Source organism: Tympanuchus pallidicinctus, unplaced genomic scaffold, assembly GCF_026119805.1.
Source record: "Tympanuchus pallidicinctus isolate F22 unplaced genomic scaffold, pur_lepc_1.0 scaffold8, whole genome shotgun sequence".
In the NCBI taxonomy this organism is placed as follows: domain Eukaryota; kingdom Metazoa; phylum Chordata; class Aves; order Galliformes; family Phasianidae; genus Tympanuchus; species Tympanuchus pallidicinctus.
Genome location: NW_026294802.1, coordinates 8,974,067 through 8,995,872, shown reverse-complemented (window position 1 = coordinate 8,995,872; position 21,806 = coordinate 8,974,067). Strand labels below are relative to the sequence as shown.

The following is a 21,806-nucleotide window of genomic DNA, read 5'->3' as shown; positions in this document are numbered from 1 at the left end:
ATTTGTACCCCCACTATGTTTGCAAGTTCAGCACATCTCCCTGGAATACTTTCAGATACTGTGTTGGCCAGCTGTTCTCATAGGATGTCACAGACTTCCCTTTGGAAAGGCCTGCAGGTGACAGCTCAGGGCTTAATCCAATCTTTAGTCCTTTTATTAATAAAAACAAGGATAACTCTCCATGCAGGTGTTTCAATTCTATGAGCCAGATTGTTAATGAAGGTAGAATCTTTTCATTCTGATAAATGATAACCAGTGCTGATGTCAGAGTACTTTGGGTCAACTAACAGCATTTTTTTTTCTTCTTTTTGCTTCTGCTTCAGAATATGCTTCGTCAGCAACAAAAAGTTTTTCAACAGGCAAGAATAGTTCAAAGTCAGAGACTGAAAACTATTAAGCAACTATATGAGCAATTCTTAAAGGTACAGTAAGTTTTCATTTTAGAAGACAGCTGATCCTTATCACATCATTAGGAAAGCTGTAGTAATCCATCCTTTCTGTAATACAGAAATTTAATGTTTCCTTAAGGAGGGACAACAGCTTAGCATGAGTCTTCATGCTAGTTAGTTCTCTTTATTTAAAAATGAGTTGTTCTTTCCAAATACACACACATACGGTGCCTGTATATGAATGCTTTATAAAGTGTGTTCTTGCAGGGGTCTGATGGGCTTTCCTGTTTCAAATATTTAACCCTCAGAGCATGCCTTCTAACCCAAAACTTTATGTAGACAGTCAAATTATCAGGTTTTCTGTCTCAACTGTCCCTCAGGTTTTTTGTACGTGTTGAAAAAGTGAAAGTCAGCCATAAGTGAAAGTCAGTCATAAAATTAACATTTTATGCTGTAATTGACTACTTCTAATACTGCTGGCACATGCACTCTCCATGAGAATTTGATGTCAGATTTTTTTTGGCCATGAACCTTTCTAGCTATTGCTGCTTCCTGCAAGAAAAATGCCCACAAATGACTTGTAATTCTTTTAAAATTATGCAATTATTGTTTGTTTTTTTTTTTTTCTTACTGCTTCCTTTTCCTCTTTTCTCCCTAACCAACACTGATTTGACAGGGTTTTCCTTCCTATAAGCTGATACAAAAGATAAATATTTACTCAGAAACTAACTTGAAGAATCTGACAAATAGTGGCTTTTGGTGAAAATAGGTCCTGCAGGATGATTTCTGCTCAGTCCTGTTTCATTGCAGAATCACAGAATGGCCCGGGTTGGAAGGGACCTCAAGGATCACGAATCTCCAACCCCCCTGCCACACACACAGGGCCACCACCTTCTCCATTTAATACCAGACCAGGCTGCCCAGGGCCACATCCAACCTGGCCTTGAACACCTCCAGGGACGGGGCATCCACAGCCTCTCTGGGCAGCCTGTTCCAGCACCTCACCACTCAGTAGAGAACTTGCCCCTGACATCCAACCTAAATCTTCTCTCCCTCAAAATCATTAAAACTATTTCCCCTTGTCCTGCTGTTGTCTACCCTTTCAAAGAGTTGATTCCCCTCCTGTTTGTAGGCTCCTTTAGGTACTGCAATGAGGTCACCCTGCAGCCTTCTTTTCCATAGGTTGAACAAGCCCAGCTCCCTCAGCCTGTCTTTGCAGGGGAGGACTGGCTGGGCTTGTTCATCCCAGTTTAACTTTCCTGTTCATTTATGAATAGATTTTGTATTTGCTAGCAGCCCCTACAAGTATAATTTTTGGACACTGCTTACATAACGTGCTGTATTTTAAACACAAATAATTATCAGCCTTTTTTAAAAATGGCTGATATGCTAGACAGCAAACAAAAAATGACTGAGTACTATTACTCCAAATTTGGCTTTTAATAAGAAAGACAATTGCTGAAAGTCATCTGGTCTAACCAGCAGCTGATCTAACAAGACTACTTAAGAGTCTTTCAATTATCTCTAAAGATGGTGACTCCAGAGCCCCTCTGGACAACCTGTTTCATTGCTTAGTCACCCCATCAGTGAAGAAGCCTCTCCTGATGTTGACAGGGAACCTCTTGTGTGTCAGCTTGTGGCCTACTGTCCTGTCTCTGGATGCCACTGAAAAAAGCCTAGCTCTGTTTTCTCCATCCTTCTCAGTTACATATAGAATCTGATGAGCTCCCTTAGAGCTCCTCTTCTGCAGGCTGAACATTTGCAGTTGTCTACCTTTCCTAACTGTCCTGTTTTGAAATTTGCTTGTTATGGTATGTTTTTTCAAGTCAGGCAGCTTTGACAAATAAATTCGAAACAGAGGAACACTTTGATAGTTGAAGTTTACATTATAGGACGTTACAGAGATGTTCATAAACAATAACCATTTTAAAAGGTCTAAACATCTTCAGCAAAGTTAAAAAAAATAAAATTGCAGTTTTTCTTCTCAGAGAAGATCAAAAGGTAAAAGTCAAGCCTCAAATATGCTTAACTTTAAGTACAAGTCAAAGAAAATGCAGCAATGTGCATTCAGTTAGGCAAACTATAGGAGCAAAAGGGAAGGTAACTAGTGAGCCTTACCTCAGTTTATTTAGAGTGAAATGTGCAAAGAGGAGGGAACGTAACATTTTCTGTAGTTGTTGCTTCAGGTCTCCAATGTTGTCACGATATTCAACTGTACCACCCCATACTTCCTGACAGATAGATCTAGACTTGTAGAATTGTCATCTTTATTGAAATGCAGGATAGTAGCTTACACCTGGTAGATGCTGAGTGGAAAGGACTGTTTTTGTCACAGGGTATGTGTTGTTTAAGCAGCGGTGTAGATTGGAGTCCTATACAATTTTCTTTTCCAAGTTGATGACAAAATTTATCTGCAACTGTCAGTGACCACTACTGCTATAAAAATCGAACTGTAATCTGAATAATGGATTGTCTGTTTTTAAATTGAACTTCTGATAGTGAGCATTCTGAATTAAGATTATCTTTAACTTCAGAGCATGGAAGAGCTAGAGAAAAACAATGAAACTCTTCTAGCTGGTGCACAGAATGAACTTCGCAAAGAAATGGCTATGCTACAGAAGAAGATCATGATGGACACTGTAAGTATCAGTAGTTATAAAGAACTTTGTTAAATACAAAAATAGAACATTCTATAAGGGAGTCGTTAGACATCATTTAATTAGATTAAGGAGTCATATTGGTATGGCATCTGTTCAGAATAATCTCCTTTTCTTGTAACAGCAACAGCAGGAGATGGCAACCGTTCGCAAGTCTCTTCAGTCCATGTTATTCTGACGGCTCAATGGAGAAACAACTTGTACCTAAGTAACACGATACAAGTATAGGCGTTAGCCATGAAGAACTTTATCTTAAGATTTAAGTGTTTTAAAGCTCCTATTAAATACTTTAGTGGATTGTTCTAATCTTGTGTCTGATAATGTTGTAAGAGGGTATATTAGTAAATCTGTTTCTAAGGGGAACAAACCCCTAACCAATTATGGTCTGCCCATTATTCACTTTCATTAGCAGTGGACTGTTCGATTGTTTCACTTTTTATAACGCTCAATTGAAACAATAGGTAAAATGAATGGGAAAAAAATTGAAGTTTTGTATAGAAACTTAACAAATCTGGGTACACTGCAAATAGAAGCCTTTTACAAAAGCCACAGCTTCAAGACTTTCACAGTTTCAACATATAGCCTACAGACCTGTCAGTAGTTAAAGTTCATGGGTTATGAAAGGTGGTTTAATGATGTATGTTATGGTAAATGAAACATGAGGCCTTTTGTTCAGGCCATTGTGATTTCTTTTTACCAATAAGAGATGTATCGACTGCTGTAACTTGTCCAAAAAGCAGATTTCTTTAATTGAACAATGAGCGTAGTACCACAGCTTGACAGGACATCTGGTCTAGTAAGCATAACTGAGTATTACTGCATGCGTTTTGGGTTATATATTTTTGCACACTTCTGCTGAGGTAATCTAGCTCACTTACTTGAAATGGAATATTAATTTTTGCAGTTTCAAATGATTAGCAGTTCAGGGAGGTCTGTTCTAAGAATGAAGCATTTTTCATTTATGCATCTCATTACAGTCAGTGATTATAAATTAAAACAGCCAGCCTAGCTTGCATTGTAGTTTGTTTTTACAGAAAGTCATTACACTTGAACGTCCACTTTTACAAATTAGGTAGTTCCTAAAATACGTGTTGTTAGGTTTCATATAATAGATAACACAAAAACCACCCACACAAGCAGATCTGATTACTTTAAAACAATGTATTTCAAAACCAGACCGTACAACTTCTTATCTGCAGCTTACTAGGATTTTTAGTTCAGAACCAACATATCTGATGACTGCTCATCAGTGCCAGGAGACAGATCAGTGATAGCTAATTTACAGAAAATTCAGTTTGTGGGTTGCAACTGAAATTGAGCAAGTAGCCCGTATGGAGCTGTCTTGTGTTGTGTCAGATGGCACTCAGGGACAGAGCAAACACAGAAATTACATTGCTAGGATGATGCATGAGGTAGTATGGATCCATGGTGAGTATCAGATAACTAGCAATGCTAATTTTAGCTGTGGTGTTCAGTCTCTGCCCTTTAAGGATAATTAGATGATGCTATGCTATACAGTTAACAGGTTTTGCTTCCACTCTTCTATACTAGGTGATTTGTTGCCATTACCTCTTGTTTCTGGCTTTCCAATGACTTCTGCACTTGTTTTCTACCATTTCCTTACCTCTACCATAACTTTACAACTATTTATACCTAGTACTGTACTACATTTTTGAGGTCTCGGGAACATGTTGCACAGTATTTTCTGTCCTATATCTCAGGCAGGCTTTCTGAATTCAGCAGCTAGGAAGCTGCAGTGTAACATTTTTGCAACAAATAATAGCACTATTTATCGTACAATTCAGTAACGTCTTTATGAACTTTAAAGCTCAGCTACATGGCAGCAAGTAAAAGTGACAATGTGTACATTCAGCAGCTTCTCACAAAAATAATATTAATGTATTACCTCTTTAAAGGAGCTTGAGCATTTAGGTTTTGTGTGCAAGTTGGAATTTGCTAGTACAGACAGTAAGCTACTTTATTTTTTCACTAATGAAAAGAAAAAAGGCTGATATTAGGACTGACCTTCTATTTTGTAGAGTTTTACTATACATAGGTTTTAGTTCCTTATAGTTTTGTTTGGATAAAGTATGGTGACAGTAACAAAATAAATTAGATTACAACAGAAATTAATACAAACAATGGCAAACACAGTTCAGAGGGAATTAGTTACACACAGGTAGGTTGCATTGTCATATTCGGGTGTGTTGCATTGTCACGGTCTAACAGACATTAAAGTTCAAGGAACTTAGTCATTCAACTTACACAGTTTCACAGATAGATAAAAAAAAATTAGGGTAGGTGAAGCTACAGTCCTCCAGTACCTAGATGCCCACAGCCTAGATAATGGGTACAATGAGGCAAACCTTATTATAATCACAAAAGCAGACACTGCCATTAGAAAACAGCCTCTAAGCTACAAGTGTGTTTAGTAACAGTAAGCTAGATACTAGAGAATGCATGAATCCTAAAGGCACTGCCAACAGTATCTTGAAATAGAGAACAAGAAAATTTTCCTCTATTTCCTTCATCTTACTGGTGCACTATCTTGTTCTTTAGAACTTTCAAAGCAGATTACTATTTTTACCCCAAGGATCCCTCATTTTTACCAGTCTTGACAATGCAGTGCTGTATCCACCTCTGACTACCATTTCACAGTAGAATACTTCAGAAACTAATGTTAGAAAATCAGTCACTTGCTTTAGGAAAAAATAATTCTGTTTTGTAGCACCTTGGTTTGCAGCTTACAGTCTGAGACCAGAAGTACATAATTAGGAGTACTTAACAGGAGACAACAAAAGTTTCAAATGTGACAGTTATGGTATGAAGTAACAGCTCCAATGTCTAAAACTGAAACAGAATCTGCAAGACTTTGTATTTAATAACTCTAGCAACTGGTAATTTCTGGGATAGCATGAGCTGTTTTCTCATGAAACTAGTTTACTGAAAAGCTTAATCTGTTTTCCCAGAGAGGCTGCTTCATTCAGCATTCTGCTAACTGTTTATTTTCTCCTTGACCTATTTAATCAGTCAGTATGGTTCTGAACCTGTTCAGGAGCTTGATGAGATGAAATTCGGAAGACATGTATATGAAGATGAGCAGCAATCTGTAGGCATACACCAGTGGCATATCTCAGCATATCAAACAAGGATATGAACTTAAAAAGAACAAAACAGAACAGGTTAAGAACGTATTTCACAAAATTGTCTCTGCTATAAATTCAGCTTTAATCAGAATATATCAAATTTTATGAAGTTTGATATACACTGCACAGTTTGTAGTTAGAGTAACATTAAACAAACCACCTGAATTAAAGCAGAATTACAAAAAAGAGATCCATAATTTTACTTTCAGATCTCTTTTCTGAGGAAAGAAAGCCAATTAGCGCCCAAAGCATAAGGTTATGCAGTATCCTGGCACTCTTTCCACAATGACAGGTGAAATTGAGTAAATCTGAAATGGCAGAGTGGAATGATGGAGACAGTTCTCAGTCCATTCCTTTATATATGCCACATCAAAAGTATAAAGCAGAATGCTTACCAGAGCTATCCATAGAACAACATATTCATCAATGACACTGTTGAAGTACTGGTCCAAAAAGAGAAGTCCTGGTCCAATAAATGCAGTGTCTTGAAGACTGATTTCACTTTTTGTCATGTGAGCCACCTATTTAAAAAAAAAAAAAAAAAAAACGACCACAAAAGGCACTACTGTGAGATCACTGTAATTACCACAAAGCCTCCACTTCAAGAGAAAGCACAGTGTCCTTACCTTGCACCAGCCTCTTTGAAGGGCCCTCTGGAAAGCAATCAGCAGGCAGGTCAAGAGCCTGCTGCTCTCTCACAGTTTCTTTGTCAAGGGCTAAGTAACCTGTCTGCAGGTTGCTCAATCAATATACAGCACTTCAATCAGTGATATCAGCTATTTGAATCAAGTCCTGGTGGTTTTTTTTTTACTATTACATAGGAAATATAACACATGACCTTCTGTGCTCTTTTTAGTTACATCTATCCATATATACTTGAGCAATCAGCAAGGCTAGTAACTTGTAAGCAAGCCCCCCCCCCACATCAATATCATATTTGATTTCTATAGGAGACTAAGCCTGTGTCAGTGTATAGATAGTAACATAATGTGGTAGCAAAGCAAATCTGGAAAACTTGCACTGTCCTTACTGCTTCAGAATGCATCTGTTAAGCCAACAACTGGTTGATGTTTAGGGCTGAGAGAAGATTCCTTACCACTAACTTCTGTGAGATTTTAGCATTCACAAATCCAAATGTCAGGACATACAGGCACGGATGTTTCTCAAACAGCTGAATTGTAGATTTTTTGTAGATCACAATGGCCAGTGTGACAAGTAGCCCAATGTGGACACCTGGTGAAAGAACACTTGTTCCCTGAAATACAAAGGGAGAGAAAACTCTTCTTTGGCTTCAATCGCACAGCAAGACCAACATTTTATATATAATAACAATATATATTAATATAATGCAATAATAATAATATAATATAAAATCAATATATTAATATATGAAATATAACAATAATATATATTAATATAATGCAATAATAAGAATATAAAAACCAATATATTAATATATACAATATATAGTAATATAGTATAATAATATATATATATATAACAACACCCACTGAATGAAAGCAATTAGAGCTGTCAAATCTTAGGGAAAGTCCATTTGCACTGTGCTGCTGCTATTAATATCCTTTATGATAACCTCTGATCAACTTTGAAAGAAAATTCACTGCTGCTTCCTGGGACAGAAGGAGTCCAGTAACAGGTACAGAGAAGACAGCTAAATAAGTCTTTGCTTTGACCATCCAACATACTCAGATTAACAAATAAGTATTTCTAATGTGTGAAATTCATATGCTTGTCTGCTTAAAGAGACAAAACTCTTTTGATTACCTGGAGTCTAATAAATTACGAATGTAAATTATTCAAACCCTATTCGGAACGTTAAAACAACTTACTGCTATTGTAGATCCATTCTTTCCAACCCCTCCACCAAAGATGACACGGAAGTAATTGAAACATGAAACTGCTGTTCCACACAGTATGCCAACAACTGCAAAGAACTTCAGTTCTAGGCCTATCAAATGCACCTTAGCAGGAAAAGCAAGAGAAAGATATTGAAGGTCACAGATACCAGCTTTACTTTTGCCCCCCCACCCCAGGAGGTGATTAAAAAAAAAAACAAAAACCACCACACTACTGACCCTTTCAAGGAACTGTTTTACTTGCATGACTGTCTTGCTGAAAATAAGCTCAGGAGGACAATGCTTGGAGTTTATTTCCTTATTAAGAAGGCATCACATTTCTTTTAGGAATAAAGTCAAATTCAAACAACTTCTGGCCTTTACACTGAACTAGATTTTACTGCATGTGCTTATAGTATTCTTCAGGTGCTTTTTTTTATTGTATAAGCAAAAGCTTGCCACAGGCTTGCTCCACCAGGACATGGGAGGGGCAGGAAGGACAGTTCCTTCCCTCTCAGTGGGTACTGCAATACCAAACCGCAGGAAACACAAACGCCATCTGCCTGCTTTGTGTTTTAATACTCGTTTATATGCTGTATCTTTGCACTTAAAATCATCTCTGGATGAAAATTTTTGTTAAACATTTACCTTTCAGAATCAATTGCAGTTTCAAGGAAACTTCCAAAGGCAGCAGAGGATTTAAGAAAAAAGAAGTAGCAATAAATTGAAACCACTGACTATATTTTTTAATATTGATTGTTTCGAGATACAGCATAACTGTCACAGATTTTAATGTTGAAAAAAAAAAGCAACTGTAATTCATTAATATTTAAAGTTGTTTTCCAACGTGAAAATAACTGTGTGAAAATAGAGCAAGTGCCTTGCAGGAAACAAACCTCAGCTAAATACTTTCTAACTGCTGAGTAAACTGGTAAACTAATTTGAATTACTGGTCTAATGCACTTTTGTTGCATGCTAAAGTGAATATTTAAAGTTGGAGTGAAAGCCAGAGATAGGCAAACAAACGCTTTTGGACAGAAAACAATTCTATAAATATAGGATGTATGTTTAAAGTCAGCTCTGACATAACCATTAAAAATCAGTACATCTCAACTGACACATAAATATGGATTTTCTGCAGTAACATAGATTTGTTAGATTAGAACAGAATTAGAATAAAAATGCCACTCTTGCAGTAAAATACACAGAAGTAACAAAATATGTTTTAAAGCTTCACTATGAGCAGAGTATGAGTGACAGATGAGTAGTTTGCATACATGGCAGATGGAGTCTTTTTTTCCTCTACATAGCTCTAAATTTGTGCACAGCGAGTCACACCGTTACATCTAAGTTACCTACAACGTAAATATAACCCATAGTTGTACAGGAAGCCCAGGCAGAACATCAGACAACTGGCAGGGGTTGATTCTAGTTGAACTGCATAGCTTCAATTACCATAGGAAATGATGTACTTTATACACTTACCTTATAGTCCCATATTGCTGTTCCACAAAATGCAGATACCAACAACAACACCGTTATGGCTATTTGAACTTCAGTTACATCAACTCTAGGGGGAAAAAAGTAAATGTTAGTGATTCAGTAAGGTTCTGTTTGCTTTAAGTGTAGGGAGATGGGGGGCAGGGAGAGCAAAGTAAAATTGAGTTATTTCAGATTACCCCTTAAGCCACAAAGTACATATAGAATGTGATTTTCCTTATCTAAGAAAAATACTGTTTGGAGGCACACATTTAAAATGGAACTATGTGCTTAACCTAGAGCAAGCTGAATGTAATTTTCACAGGGAAACAATGTTTAATGAATACACTGTTAACTATTTTAGAATTTTGAAAAATCTACAGCCTTCTTATGTGAATAACCATGTTAAATATTAAGTTCATAGAAAACACACTGAAAGTATCATACAGAAGTAGGCACCACGAAGAGCAGAATGGGACAGATGGGATTTCTTTAAGTTGTTGTATCATGAAAACTTGACAGATACAGCCCAAAGATCATAAGAGCGGTATTTTGATGACTGAGTCATGGTTAGCAGAAGACACTCATCACTGACATGTTGCTTTTTTCCATAAAGCATTTTATAAAACAGGTGGTCTTCAATCCCTTCTATAGTTGAGACTCTGAATTCCACTGTTATTGTTCTCAGACATGGCAGCCAATCTATCTTACTGTCTCTAATTTCTGAAACATTTTGAAAGAGCTCAGTATGTAAGTATATATATACACGTACATTTATATATAAGTATGTATTAAAAAAAAACCCCAGAGTACTAAAGTTACTAGCAAGCAGTAACAATGGATGTTTAAAATATATTTCCATAAGTAGTTAGAACAGACGTGCTACTTTAAAGTACTGACCAAAATCAAGATGCATCATTCCCTGCTTAGCACACAAACTGTTTGCACAGGAAGTGGTGTTTTTTTAAAAGGGGATGGGAACCAGCTCCTGGCTAATGGAAAACACTTATCTGATCTTGATATTCACAATAACTTCAAACTTTTTAATGTAAGATAGTGACACAAAATATGCCAAGTTCCATTGCAATCTTCAGACTCTTAGAAGAGCCAATGTTTTATGTACAACTAGATAATGTGCTGAGATGCTTGTCATTGCCAAAAGCTGTAAGTAAGAAGGGGCACTCTTTTCTCCCTCCTGTGTCACTGTGCTCCCTCACTTCTCCTAGTTGTGGGCACTGTTCTGACTGTAAGATGAACCAATTCAGCTTGCAAGTCTTGTGCGAGTTTGTATTTTCTACCTGTTTAGTAAAGTGACAGGACTCCAAGCTGAGTCATTATATGTGCCTAAGTTTTGTACTTAATTTTACAGAGACTCAGACAGTTGGCTGCAGTGCAGCTCAAATTGAAGGCCAAAGATTTTATTGAGCCCTGCAGTGTTCTATCTGTACAGCCTGGCAGTGGTATAATACCCAGCTGTGCTGACTCTTCTTCTTCCTGGCCATCAGTGCTGAGACTCATCAGTAATTCCACTTCCAAAATCAAATGCCATTAATTCAGGAACAACATCAGTTAAAGCTTTCATCTGTATAACATAGTTAGAGTAGTAGAGTATATAGTAGAGTATACTACCTTTATTTAGACTCTCACAACTATTCATTCTTAAGAGAGAAAAGAGCTTCAATGCCTTCTTGATATGGAGAAATCATTCTCACATCTTATGCAACAGAAGGCACAGAAAAGCAATCCTTGTTACAAAAGCCCTGAGCTTATGGCATAGTTCATGTCCATCACTGGACATAGTCCACTATCACTTACAGGAATTATCCTTTCACCTATCATTCTAAAGCATCCCTTTCTGTCTACACCACAGAATGTCCTCTGGAGAAAAGCAGGATGGGTAAGCAGGTATAAGAGTTATGGTTTTTATGGCCAGCAAATAAGAGCTCTTAGCATTACTGCAGAGACAGCCTGCCTTTCAGATAGATACCAAACAGCATGCAAATAGCTGATCATTAGCCTGCATGCCCATTGGTGCTCTGATTTGCTAAAGTGCTTCTTGCAAGACAGAGCTCACTAGTACTCTAAGCAGGCAAGGACTGTCAGAAGGACAGCCTTCACCTCTCACATATTTCAGATATAGCTGCTGAGGAGGTCACTTCTCATAAATCATTGTCAAAGTGCAGCTCATTGCTTAAAGACAGTAAAACACCATGCTAGGCACCATCAGAGCTGCAGGAGGGCACAGCATTCTCCACACTTTCGGGAGTTAAATCAAAACTGTTATCTTTTACGTGATTGTCAATGACCCCTTCTCCCACAGTTTAGTGAGAACAGACTCAATGTCTACAAAGTCATGAACAACACGACAGAATTCAAGTAGAACTGTGATTTAACACAAAACCTCAAGGACATCAAAGTCAATATGAGCCAGCAAAAACCCCAAATAAACCTGGGGTAATTCTCCAAGCACTGGCACAGTTCTGTGAAACTCCCTGCTTAGGGATGTGCTGGATGCAGAAAGTTTGTTTAAAGGAAGACTGAACGTGTTCACGGAAGAGAAATCAATTACCAGGGAATTCTGCTACAAATGCACTGATTCAGAGTCCCCTGTGCTGGATCTGTTCCAGGATGGCAGGGTAATTATAATGGGAAGTATCAGAGATGCTTGCTCTGTTCCTACTCCTATATATGGTGCTTGCTTAAACTGCAGGCAAGACAACTCAAGTCTGTGTGGATAAATCTGCAAATAGGAGCTAAATGCATGCAGATGAAACACAGATAGCTAAAATCAACTACTAAAAGAACAAGTACTCAGTACTCTTGTACTCAGTATGACACAGCTTAAAATTAAAGTAAAACAGAAGTCTGCTAGGGCAAAAGGGAGACTAGGAAGAGGGTAACAGGAACAGAGAGCGTGGGGAAAAGAGAAGAAGAAGAAATGGAAATCAAGTAGCTAACAGCCTCAGACATTGTCATATGCAGTTCTAAAAGGTACCTACTTACTTTCCAAACCTTAATGTGCCTGATACATATGTCTGCCAGTGAGCAGAATAGAACATGAACAGTCCCACAAAACAACAGAAAAACAACCAGTCAGGGTTTGTTCCTAGTCGGATTGCTATGCAGGATCCAAGGACAACAAAAACTGAAAAGCAGAAACGAACATGTTAGTCACATACCCTCTATGCTTGCAGTTAAGAGAAAATCACAAGGCATTTCAGGTCACTATAACAAGGTTAGGATATGACTGATACTTAAGTAGCTTACATCAGGGTCAGTGTTGGTGGGACAGACCAAAACACAAGACTCCTTTCCTTCCAGGGCAAGGCCACACCCCTTAGCCTACTGCAGTCATTCTGTCTTTGGGCCTTATAATTTCCTCTTCCTTATGGCACAGACATGAGCTCCAACAGAAGAGCTATGCTCAAAGACTGATAGTGCTTTGCTGGGAACTGAGCTGTAAAGAACATCCCAACTCAAGGCTATTTAAACTGTCATAGAAACGCAGGTATTGCCACAAACAGCAGCTAGGTTGCAGAAAGTAAAACTGAGCAAGGCTTACTTTTTAGAAACCCCCAAAGAACTTTTTTTTAAGCTCATTCTTTTAAGGAACATTTATAAACCACGCTCCTCCTAATTGCCAGGCTGGATGCCCACAAAGGGTTTTCTGGCACATCTTACATAAAGCAGAACCCTTAGCTACATGTTCCAGCATCAGCCTTATAGGCACGTAAATCCTATTTATCAATTGTACCTTACTGGAAAACATGAACTATGCATAATATAATCTCTAGCAATGCTCTTACTGTATATGTTGTTCATTATTAAGCTCAAAGTGCATGAAGATGTACAAGTGCAGACTGTGTATTACCCAACACCTGCTAAAAGTGCTTCTGAAATACCCTCCCTGATCTGGGATGCAAATGTCGAGGGCAGCCCTGGCTGCAGTGACTGGGTGAATGGTTGATGGTGAAGGGAACAAGCTGCCCTGATCATGGGCCTGAACCAGACAATCTCCAGAGGTTCCTTCCAATTTCAACAAATGTGTGATTAATCAGCTCCTCTTGAAAACAGCTACCTTATTTTTACAACTAAGATGCGTAACAGTAGGTTAAGGCTACCTGTAGAAATTGAGTCGCAACCATGATCAAAGAGCTCTCCTAGAGGAGAGCTACTGTTTGTTCTTCTGGCTTGCTTCCCATCAATGGCATCCAGAGACTGGTAGATAAAAAGTCCTAATGCACCCAGGATGTATGCCCAAGAAGGTGCCTGAAAGAGATTCACATAAAAGGTCACTAGGTGGTTCCCAATTTCTCAGCCAATAATCTATTTAATTAAAGGTAAAATACTGTGCAGCACAAAACTGCTATATTCTGTATACAATATACTGTACTATTTGTGCTGAAAAAAAAAGTTTGAAAGAATTAAACTGATCTTAAAAAAGAAAGTAGTACGAAGGCACTTAGGAACATCCTCAGCAGCTTAAATATTAGACATTTAGATCATTTGCTCAGATTTACAACATACAGGTACTAAAACACATCACTAAATAGAGATGTCAATTCTTATGGAAAGGTTTTTTTTTCCAACACAGAAAAACTGGCTACATGTGCATTTTGGAAATTGGATTAAAGAAATTTAACCACTCACTAAATTTCACAGAGCAACTCTCTACTTAACACTGACTCTTAGTTTCAAAACAAGCTGTGGATCAGATGTATTAACACCACTCTGGGGTTTGAAGGAGCTGCTCTACACAAAGTAGCTTTCAGAAGCATCATTTTCATACACAGTCAGTATGTCCTCGTTAAGGAATTATTTCGTACTAAAAATTACTTCTGAAACTTCTTGAATGAGGTACAGGTTACATTTTGCTTCAGTAAAACCCAGCAGTACCCTTAATATTCAAAAGTGCTGTTCATGAGAGCACCGAACTCAGGTATCAATGGTGGAAACACAGTTTGCAGATTTTAATAAGCGAACAGCTATAGGCAGTCACGAAGCTTAATTCTTTTCCATCTGCAGATAGGAGGTTGCTTCTGTGGCTTCACACCTCTGCAACTCCTCTCCTATAGTGCAAGTAGACCAACATGATTATGTGTATTTCAGAAAGCAAAGGCTATTAATTAGATTTAGACAATTGATCAAATGTCTCAACAAGGTGAGCTTTGTCCATGCTCAGATAAGCCTAGTGTTACCGTTGGGGAGAAGTCAAAAATGATAATTTCAGTCAATTTCTTGGGAGGGACAGAAGAAGGCAGCGATAAGAATGACCATGAAGAGAGCCAGCCAACGTGGTCTTCTCATCACCATGCTCCACAGCTTCAGTTAAAGTTATGCCTTTGCACTGACCATAGAACACATCTTGTATTTAGAAGAGGTTCAGTTCTAAGCCTGAAAACAGCAATAGCTTTTTACTGGAGACTTTCTCCTATATCAAAGGCTGTCGTTTTTTTTTTTTTTGTGGTGATGACAGCAATACATGTTTGATAGTTACCAGTGGAATTAGTTGAGTTGCATAGATTTCTTCTCTCTTGTCAGCCCAGCTCAACTAGAAGCTATTTTGTTTTGTGGAAGAGGTCTAAATGAGTCTGAATTCTTAAGTACTGTTTGAAAAACTTTTGCTCCTCTAATGAAGGAGGAAAGGCAGAGCTGTCAGCAACAAGAGGAGCCAACTGCTGCAGTGGCTGGATCTGAAAGAGCTGTTGGGAAGGGGAAAAAGCTTGAGACTTTCACTGGTGCAAGCTTACCCGGTGCCACTCTCCACTGGGCAGCAGCAGATGCCTGGCAGCCCCCACTCCTGCCCTTGCCCCTCTCAGAGGGTTCTTTGCCACAGGTTAGCCGTTTCAAGGGGTAAAAGCACAGTGAGGATCCCAATGAAGCTAAGATCATTTTACTTGTGATATAATTCAAAGATGAAAGCTACTGGAGCAGCTACAGGGGCTTTTTCAGGACCACTTTGCTTCATGGAGAATATGAGATAGTCTCAAACAAGCCAGCTCCCAGCAGAGATTTATAAAGGAAGCATTATGAGCAGAAAGCTAAGAGAAACAGAGTTTCATTCCTATCCTGTAATAACTGTGCAGATATTCCCAATTTTATCACCAATATTCCTTTGAAATACCACTGAGGTAGTTTGCAGGGTTTTATGATGTGCCTTCACACACACACACAAGTTACATGAAGACAGTATTAGATCTACTGATGACTGTAATCTCAGGATTGAGGCCAGTAACCAGGTCACACCTGGCAATGCTTCCCATGCTCCATTAGGCTCCTCTCCTTTTGCAGTATTCTTCCTACAAGTGAGACAGGCTGATCGTAGTTAACTTGCTGAAGTCATGGGGTTCTTCATATCATGGAGAAAAGCAGACTGTACCCAGTGCTCAAACACACTAGCCACATTCCTCCCTCCTACCCTAGAACTCCACAATATAAGATACAAGAATTCTTGTTCATGGTAACATCATCTCTGTCTACCTTACCTCAAAGAAGCAAAGTAACTTGAAGTCAGACCATTCTATTAGGTGTTTTGGCACTACAGTGGCTTTTGTCTATTTCCAAGCTGTAGTACAGGCACAGCATCAAGAGTGCTGATACATGTTCTGCTTGCCTCAGAGCTCTAGCTGACACAAATCAGAGCAACAGCGCCTCCCAGGCTCCCAAACTAGAACCATCCTCTCCACCCCACTGCAAAGAGGGGGGAAGATTTTTTGTTCTCCTGGCAGTGAGGATCATCTGTGTCCATTAACACCTGTAAGGGATGAGTTCCTTATAACTAAAGCTGCCATCTCCTCACCAGCCTCCTCACATGCCTGGCTCTCCATCCAGGGAAGTCCCCAGCCGCTTCCCACGTTGCACCCAAGCAGTTTGCAAATTAGAGAAGTGGGAGCATTTGAGAATGCTGATATGGCTGAGGAACTCAGTTGAAAGGTCAGGAGGCTCCCAGTAATCATCAGCTTTTCACTGATGAGGTGTTTATTATCTCAGCCCAAAGTTATATCCTGTCCAAGCAAATGCATTATTTGGCTAGGAACATATGTTACTGTAACAGAGCTAGAATATAATACAAGCCCCAGTGAAGAGAAAAACAAACAATCAAACAAAAAAGGCTTCTCTGCCTGAATTCAAAAGAAGTCTGAAAGATTATACAGGATCTCGTCAACTGCAGATTTGGTAAAGGTCAAGTCACGTGCTGAACCCAGGGCTTGAAAATGCCAAGAGAATGCAGACATAGCATTGGGCAGGACTGCGTGGCACGCCTTGCCTTCAGGAAGCCACACAGGTCCAACAGCAGCCCTTGTTTTGTGTCCCTGTGTGATGGCTGACCATGGAACAGCTGCAGGAGAGTGGATATGCTGAGAAGATCCCTTGCCACTTATTTCAAGCAAAGTTCAAACCCACTTCAAACCCAGTTGAACAGCCCCAAAACTGCAACATTTAAATATTCACCCACATCTCATTACTCACTACTTTTATCATAATGTAATTCCCTCAATTCCCACTGCACTAGTTCTAGCCTGTAGTGCCCCTTTCTGGCAGAGATGCACAAAAGGTCACTGGACTTCCTCCGTTTCCCCCCCAGAACTGGAGAATTTCCCTCACTTGTGCTCAGCATGAAGCCTTCAGTACAATTGTACTGACAGCAGCAGAATGAAGGGGGCTGTTTAAATCTGCATTACAATGGGGCAGAAAAAAGAATAACCATAACACATCCCTAGAGCACTTTCTGCACAGCAGGGACTTCTTGCATTCCTCCAACCTTCTCCTCTCTCTAATAAGCTCCCTCAGGTTGGATATTAAGAAACATTTCGGTCCCTGGAGGTGTTCCAGAGCCATGTGGATGTGGCACTGAGGGACACAGACGAGGTTGTACAGCTGCCCTTCTCTGTTTGCAGTGTCCTCTGGGAAATTACAGACAATGAGAAGAAATGCTCTGAAAGAACACAAACAAGTGAGAACAAAAGAAGCCAAGAGCATGCAGGACAAATCTTTACCAGTGGATAAAATCCACTCTAATCAGTTTTGGCCATTCTTTGCTTAGATCCTGCTATAGCTACTACAGGACTTTTTAAATAGATTTAAGTTCAAAACAAAGAAAGGGCTGCTGTTAGTATGAAAACCCTGTGTTAATGGAGTAACTGCAGCTGCTTCAGAGAAGTTGGCTTGCAAGGAGTACTCTTTGCAGCAACAAAAACTGTTCACTACTACATGATGGGGATAAATGGCACTCCTCAACTAAAGTGTGCTCTTTCTACACTCCAATATTAGCACGGTGTCCACGCTGTAGGTCAGCAGAGCTTTCAGTGAATAAATATTCTATGATTATTGTCAGATCACCCACTTCACTGATCTCACACTTCAATAGCACAGTCACTTTTTGTCATATCTAGGAAACCCAGCCGTGCTGTGATACACTGAGAAACCCAGGAGACTGTCAGCAATGATTATCATCCTTAGTTCTTCCTTTCAAGAGGAGAACATAGGAGAATAAATCTGCTAAGGAGACAAAGAGTGGGTTAAAGGGAGATGCTGCTTCTGCCAGAAAGCATTACCTCCAGAATTACAGTATAGCAGCTATGATTGTTCAACAAACCCAAGGGATGAGATGCCATCCTAGAGACCTAGATAGGCTCAAGCAGTGGGCCCCTGAGAACCTCATGAGGTTCAACAAATCCAATTGCAAGATTGTGGCAACACTTATTATCAGTACAAGTAGGGGGATGTAAGAATGGAGCACAGCCCTGCTGAAAAGGACTTGGAAGTACTGGTGGATGGCAAGCTGGGCATGAGCCAGCAAAGTGTCCTTGTAGTACATAGAAAGCCAACTATATCCTGGGCTGCATTAAAAGAAGCATGGCCAGAAGGGTGAGGGAGGTGATCCTGCCCCTCCATTCTGCACTGGTGAGACCTCACCTCAAGTACTGCATCCAGCTGTACGGGAGAGACATGGAGCCATTGGAGCACATCCAGAGGAGGGCAACAAAAATGACCCAAGGGATGGAACACCTCCTTGTTAGGACAGTCTGCATGAGCTGGGGCTGTTCAGGGTTCCAGGGAGACCTGAGAGCGGCCTTTCAGTTTCTAACAGGGAGCTGGGAGCTGTAAGAAAGAAGGGGACAGACTCCTTAATGGGATCTACTGTGACAGGACAAGGGGAAATTATTGCCAACTAAAAGAGGGGAGATTTAGACTGGATATGAGGAAAAAGAGAGGTGGCAGATGCCCCATCCCTGGAGACACTCAAGGTCAGGCTGGAGGGGCTCACAGCACCCGATCTAGTTGTGGGTATCCCTGTTCATTGCAGGAACGTTGGACAACATGACCTTTAAAGGTCCCTTCCAACTCAAACAACTTTATGATTCTAAGAGAAAGTAAGAAAGAATTGAGTCTTCAATTATAGTAAAGAAGATACATCAACTCTGTACAGGGCATGAAATGTGCAGGCAGTGTCCCCCTGCCCCAGCCAGTGTAATGTGATTTATTTTTGTAGGTGGCTGTCCTGTTTTCAAACAGAAGGAAATAGGACAGACACTGTGAAAATCCACACAATTCGATTTTAGCTACTGCAGTGCCTGTGGGGTGTGGTCTGCTGTGACTCAGAGATAAAGAGGCTTATGCTGAAGGGTGCATTTATAGAAGACGGCAATACATGTCATGTTCCTTCTACACAGGAAGGCATTGCTCAAGCAGGCAGCATTTATAAAGCTAAAACATGCTGCTCTGGTCAGCAGCAAATTGGCATTTAGTTGCTATTGGTGCTCATGAAGATGCCAAATACAGTGTATAATGAAATAGCTACTACACAGTAAGAGGACAAGGAAGCGTTGTATGGTTTCAGACGTCAATTGCATTGTTTGGGGCAAGGAAAGCATTATTAAACTGTGGAACTCACTGCAACAAGACATAATAGAATCTGAAAGCATTCAAACAAAGAATTTAAAAGGCAAAATCGAGGGGAAGTTGATCCACCAGTTGTTCTAAAGGTATCTCAGTAGAATCCCTACTAAGAACTCCCTGCTCCAGTCTCTGGGATGCACACACCAGGGCAAAGCATTCTACTCTCAGCATCTGCCACCAGAGGCTCTCAGGGAGCTCTGAGCCAGATGGACCTGGGTCTGACCAAGTACCAGAGAGCTGCCATCCATGGGCTCGGTTTTGCCACTTAACACTTAATTGTGTGCTGTGTGCTTCAGTGTTCTCAACAGGACTATTAAGGATGGTTTCTTCATGGATGGAGGAAGAGGCTCACAAGCACAGTGAGGCAACGTTTACATGCACCATACTACTAGTTCTGCTTGTGCTACGCCCATCTTTAACACAACTTTCAGTTCCACCTTCCCCCAGTCCTTCCAGCCTGCACACTAAAAGCACAAAGCAGATGTTACAGTAGTACATATAACGCTTGGTAGTGCTGCAGCAGGTTTAGCTTTTTTTTAGAAAGCCATTCAGTCACCATCTTCAGTTGAGAAAAGCTGAAGAAAAGCATAAGAAAGATAATGATGGTGAGGGGAGCAAAAGCCAGGGCATACTTACAGAGCAGAGGCAACATAAGTTTTGTCTCTGCTCAAAGAACAATGCAATAGGAGGAGTATGCTTTTATGCTACACGCTTACAATTGATATACTGATGTCTAAATGGGAAAGTTTGGTCCAGACTGTATGTTCTCATAGAAATCAAGCTGTGTGGCAATCATAAATGTTCCTAAAACTCAACCTGAGCTTTCCTGGAAGAAATAATTCCCCAAATGTCTGCAACATAACATTTTTGTATGAGTCCTCAAAGCAAAAAATAACTTAAAATTTACTTGCTTTATGATAAAATATGGCAAAGAAAGAAAAGCTAGAATGAGTACCATGACACGCAGCTGGCACAGAACTGATACTTACATCACAACAGTAAGCTGAAGGTATCAGCTCTACAGTCATTAGAATCATAGAATCACTGGCTTGGGTTGGAAATGACCTTAAAGCCCACCAATTCCAATGCCTTGCCATCGGCAGGGCTGCCTCCCAGCAGCTCATGCTGCCCAGGGTCCCATCCAACCTGGCCTTGAGCGCCGCCAAGGATGGAGCACCTCAGCTTCTCTGGGCATCTATGGCAGTGCTTCACCACCCTCAGAGTGAAAAAACTAAAATCTCCCTTCTTTTAGTTTAAAGCCATTTCCCCTTGTCCTATGCCTATTAAACCATGTGAAAAGTTGGTTCCCCTCCTGCTGATAAGCTCCCTTCAAGTACTGGAAAGCCACTGTGAGGTCTCCCTGCAACTGTCTCTTCTCCAGGCTGAACAATCCCAACTTCCTCAGCCTGTCTTCATAGGAGAGGTGCTCCAGTCCTCTGATCATCCTCATGGCTCTCTTCTGGACTCACTCGAGCACTTCCATATCTTTCTTCTGCTGGGGACCCTAGGCCTAGAAGACGACAACCTGCAGTTTCCAGCCCTTTCCTCTCTCTCCTTTCTCCTCACCGCCTGCAGCTGTGTACCAATGAAGCCAAAAGGGTTAGGCCAAGATGAGTTAGTTCTGACCTGGATCAGTTTCTTGATCTGACTGCTGCAAGCACCACTGCTGGCATGAATGGCAAAGCAATTAGGGACAAATAAGGATGCTTCTGTCAACAAGAATGCTCATGGAAGTAAATCCAAGTCATATATACATATATATATATATTTATATATATATAAATCCAACTGCCAGCCCCCATCTCTGCCATTAAGATTTAGGCCCATCGGAACAACAGAACAGCCAACCTTCAGGACACAAAGCCCTCCACACAGAGGGACTTTCCCCTGATATTCCCCACTCCAACTACCACGAAAATTCCGTCCTGGGAAACTTCTAGGTGCAACCCGCACACCGCCCCAATTTCAGGGCAAACCCACCGCACCCTCCGCGGACACAGGCCCGGCTCTCCGGACACTCCGTGCCGGCGGGGACCGGGGGAAGCCGCGTCCCGCAGGGCGGTACCTGCTCGGTGGCGGTGGGGCAGGAGGCGATGAGTGGCAGCGCCGTGAGGCAGTTCAGCAAGAGGCCGCCGAGGGTGATGGCGTTGGGGGCCAACCACAGCGGGAGCCGCTCCACCAGCCAGCCCCAATAAGGCTGCAGCCAGGGCTCCAGCAGCGAGCGTCCGGCCGCGCTGTAGCGGTGCTGCTCCAGGCGCTTCAGCTGCGCCGGGCTGAGAGGCGCGGGCAGAACCCACGGGGCGGCCATTCCAGACGGGCCGCGAGGCACCGAGCTCAAGCGGCCGCCACCGCCGCTCGGGGCGGGGCTGAGGCAGCGGC

General features: G+C 40.7%; 2 protein-coding genes across 7 annotated transcripts in view; one reads left to right on the top strand and one right to left on the bottom strand.

Moving 5' to 3' along the window:
- The window catches only part of SYCP3 (synaptonemal complex protein 3), a 12,547-nt gene extending 9,123 nt beyond the window's left edge, over positions 1–3,424 (top strand). For 3 of the 4 annotated variants that reach the window (XM_052669310.1, XM_052669312.1, XM_052669313.1), the window contains 3 exons: positions 324–422; positions 2,924–3,028; positions 3,171–3,424. In XM_052669310.1, coding sequence (XP_052525270.1) covers positions 324–422; positions 2,924–3,028; positions 3,171–3,224 — 258 coding nt within the window. In that variant the 3' untranslated portion in view covers positions 3,225–3,424. The remainder of the gene's footprint in view (positions 1–323; positions 423–2,923; positions 3,029–3,170) is intronic. The other variant, XM_052669311.1, reaches the window with a different exon arrangement.
- On the bottom strand, positions 3,034–21,806 carry CHPT1 (choline phosphotransferase 1). 3 transcript variants are annotated; one of them, XR_008202937.1, is made up of 9 exons: positions 21,493–21,804; positions 13,649–13,796; positions 12,531–12,672; positions 9,534–9,618; positions 8,043–8,174; positions 7,289–7,447; positions 6,588–6,713; positions 3,925–6,204; positions 3,034–3,250 (listed from the first exon to the last, which is right to left on the bottom strand). XR_008202937.1 is itself a non-coding variant. In XM_052669307.1 (9 exons), exons 1-9 carry the CDS (start codon positions 21,733–21,735, stop codon positions 3,206–3,208), a joined length of 1,191 nt encoding a protein of 396 aa, XP_052525267.1. In that variant the 5' UTR covers positions 21,736–21,804; the 3' UTR covers positions 3,034–3,205. The 3 variants fall into 3 exon arrangements, 2 of the variants coding, with proteins under 2 accessions (XP_052525267.1, XP_052525268.1); XM_052669307.1 differs by having other exon boundaries at positions 6,094–6,204; XM_052669308.1 differs by lacking the exon at positions 3,925–6,204 and having other exon boundaries at positions 21,493–21,806.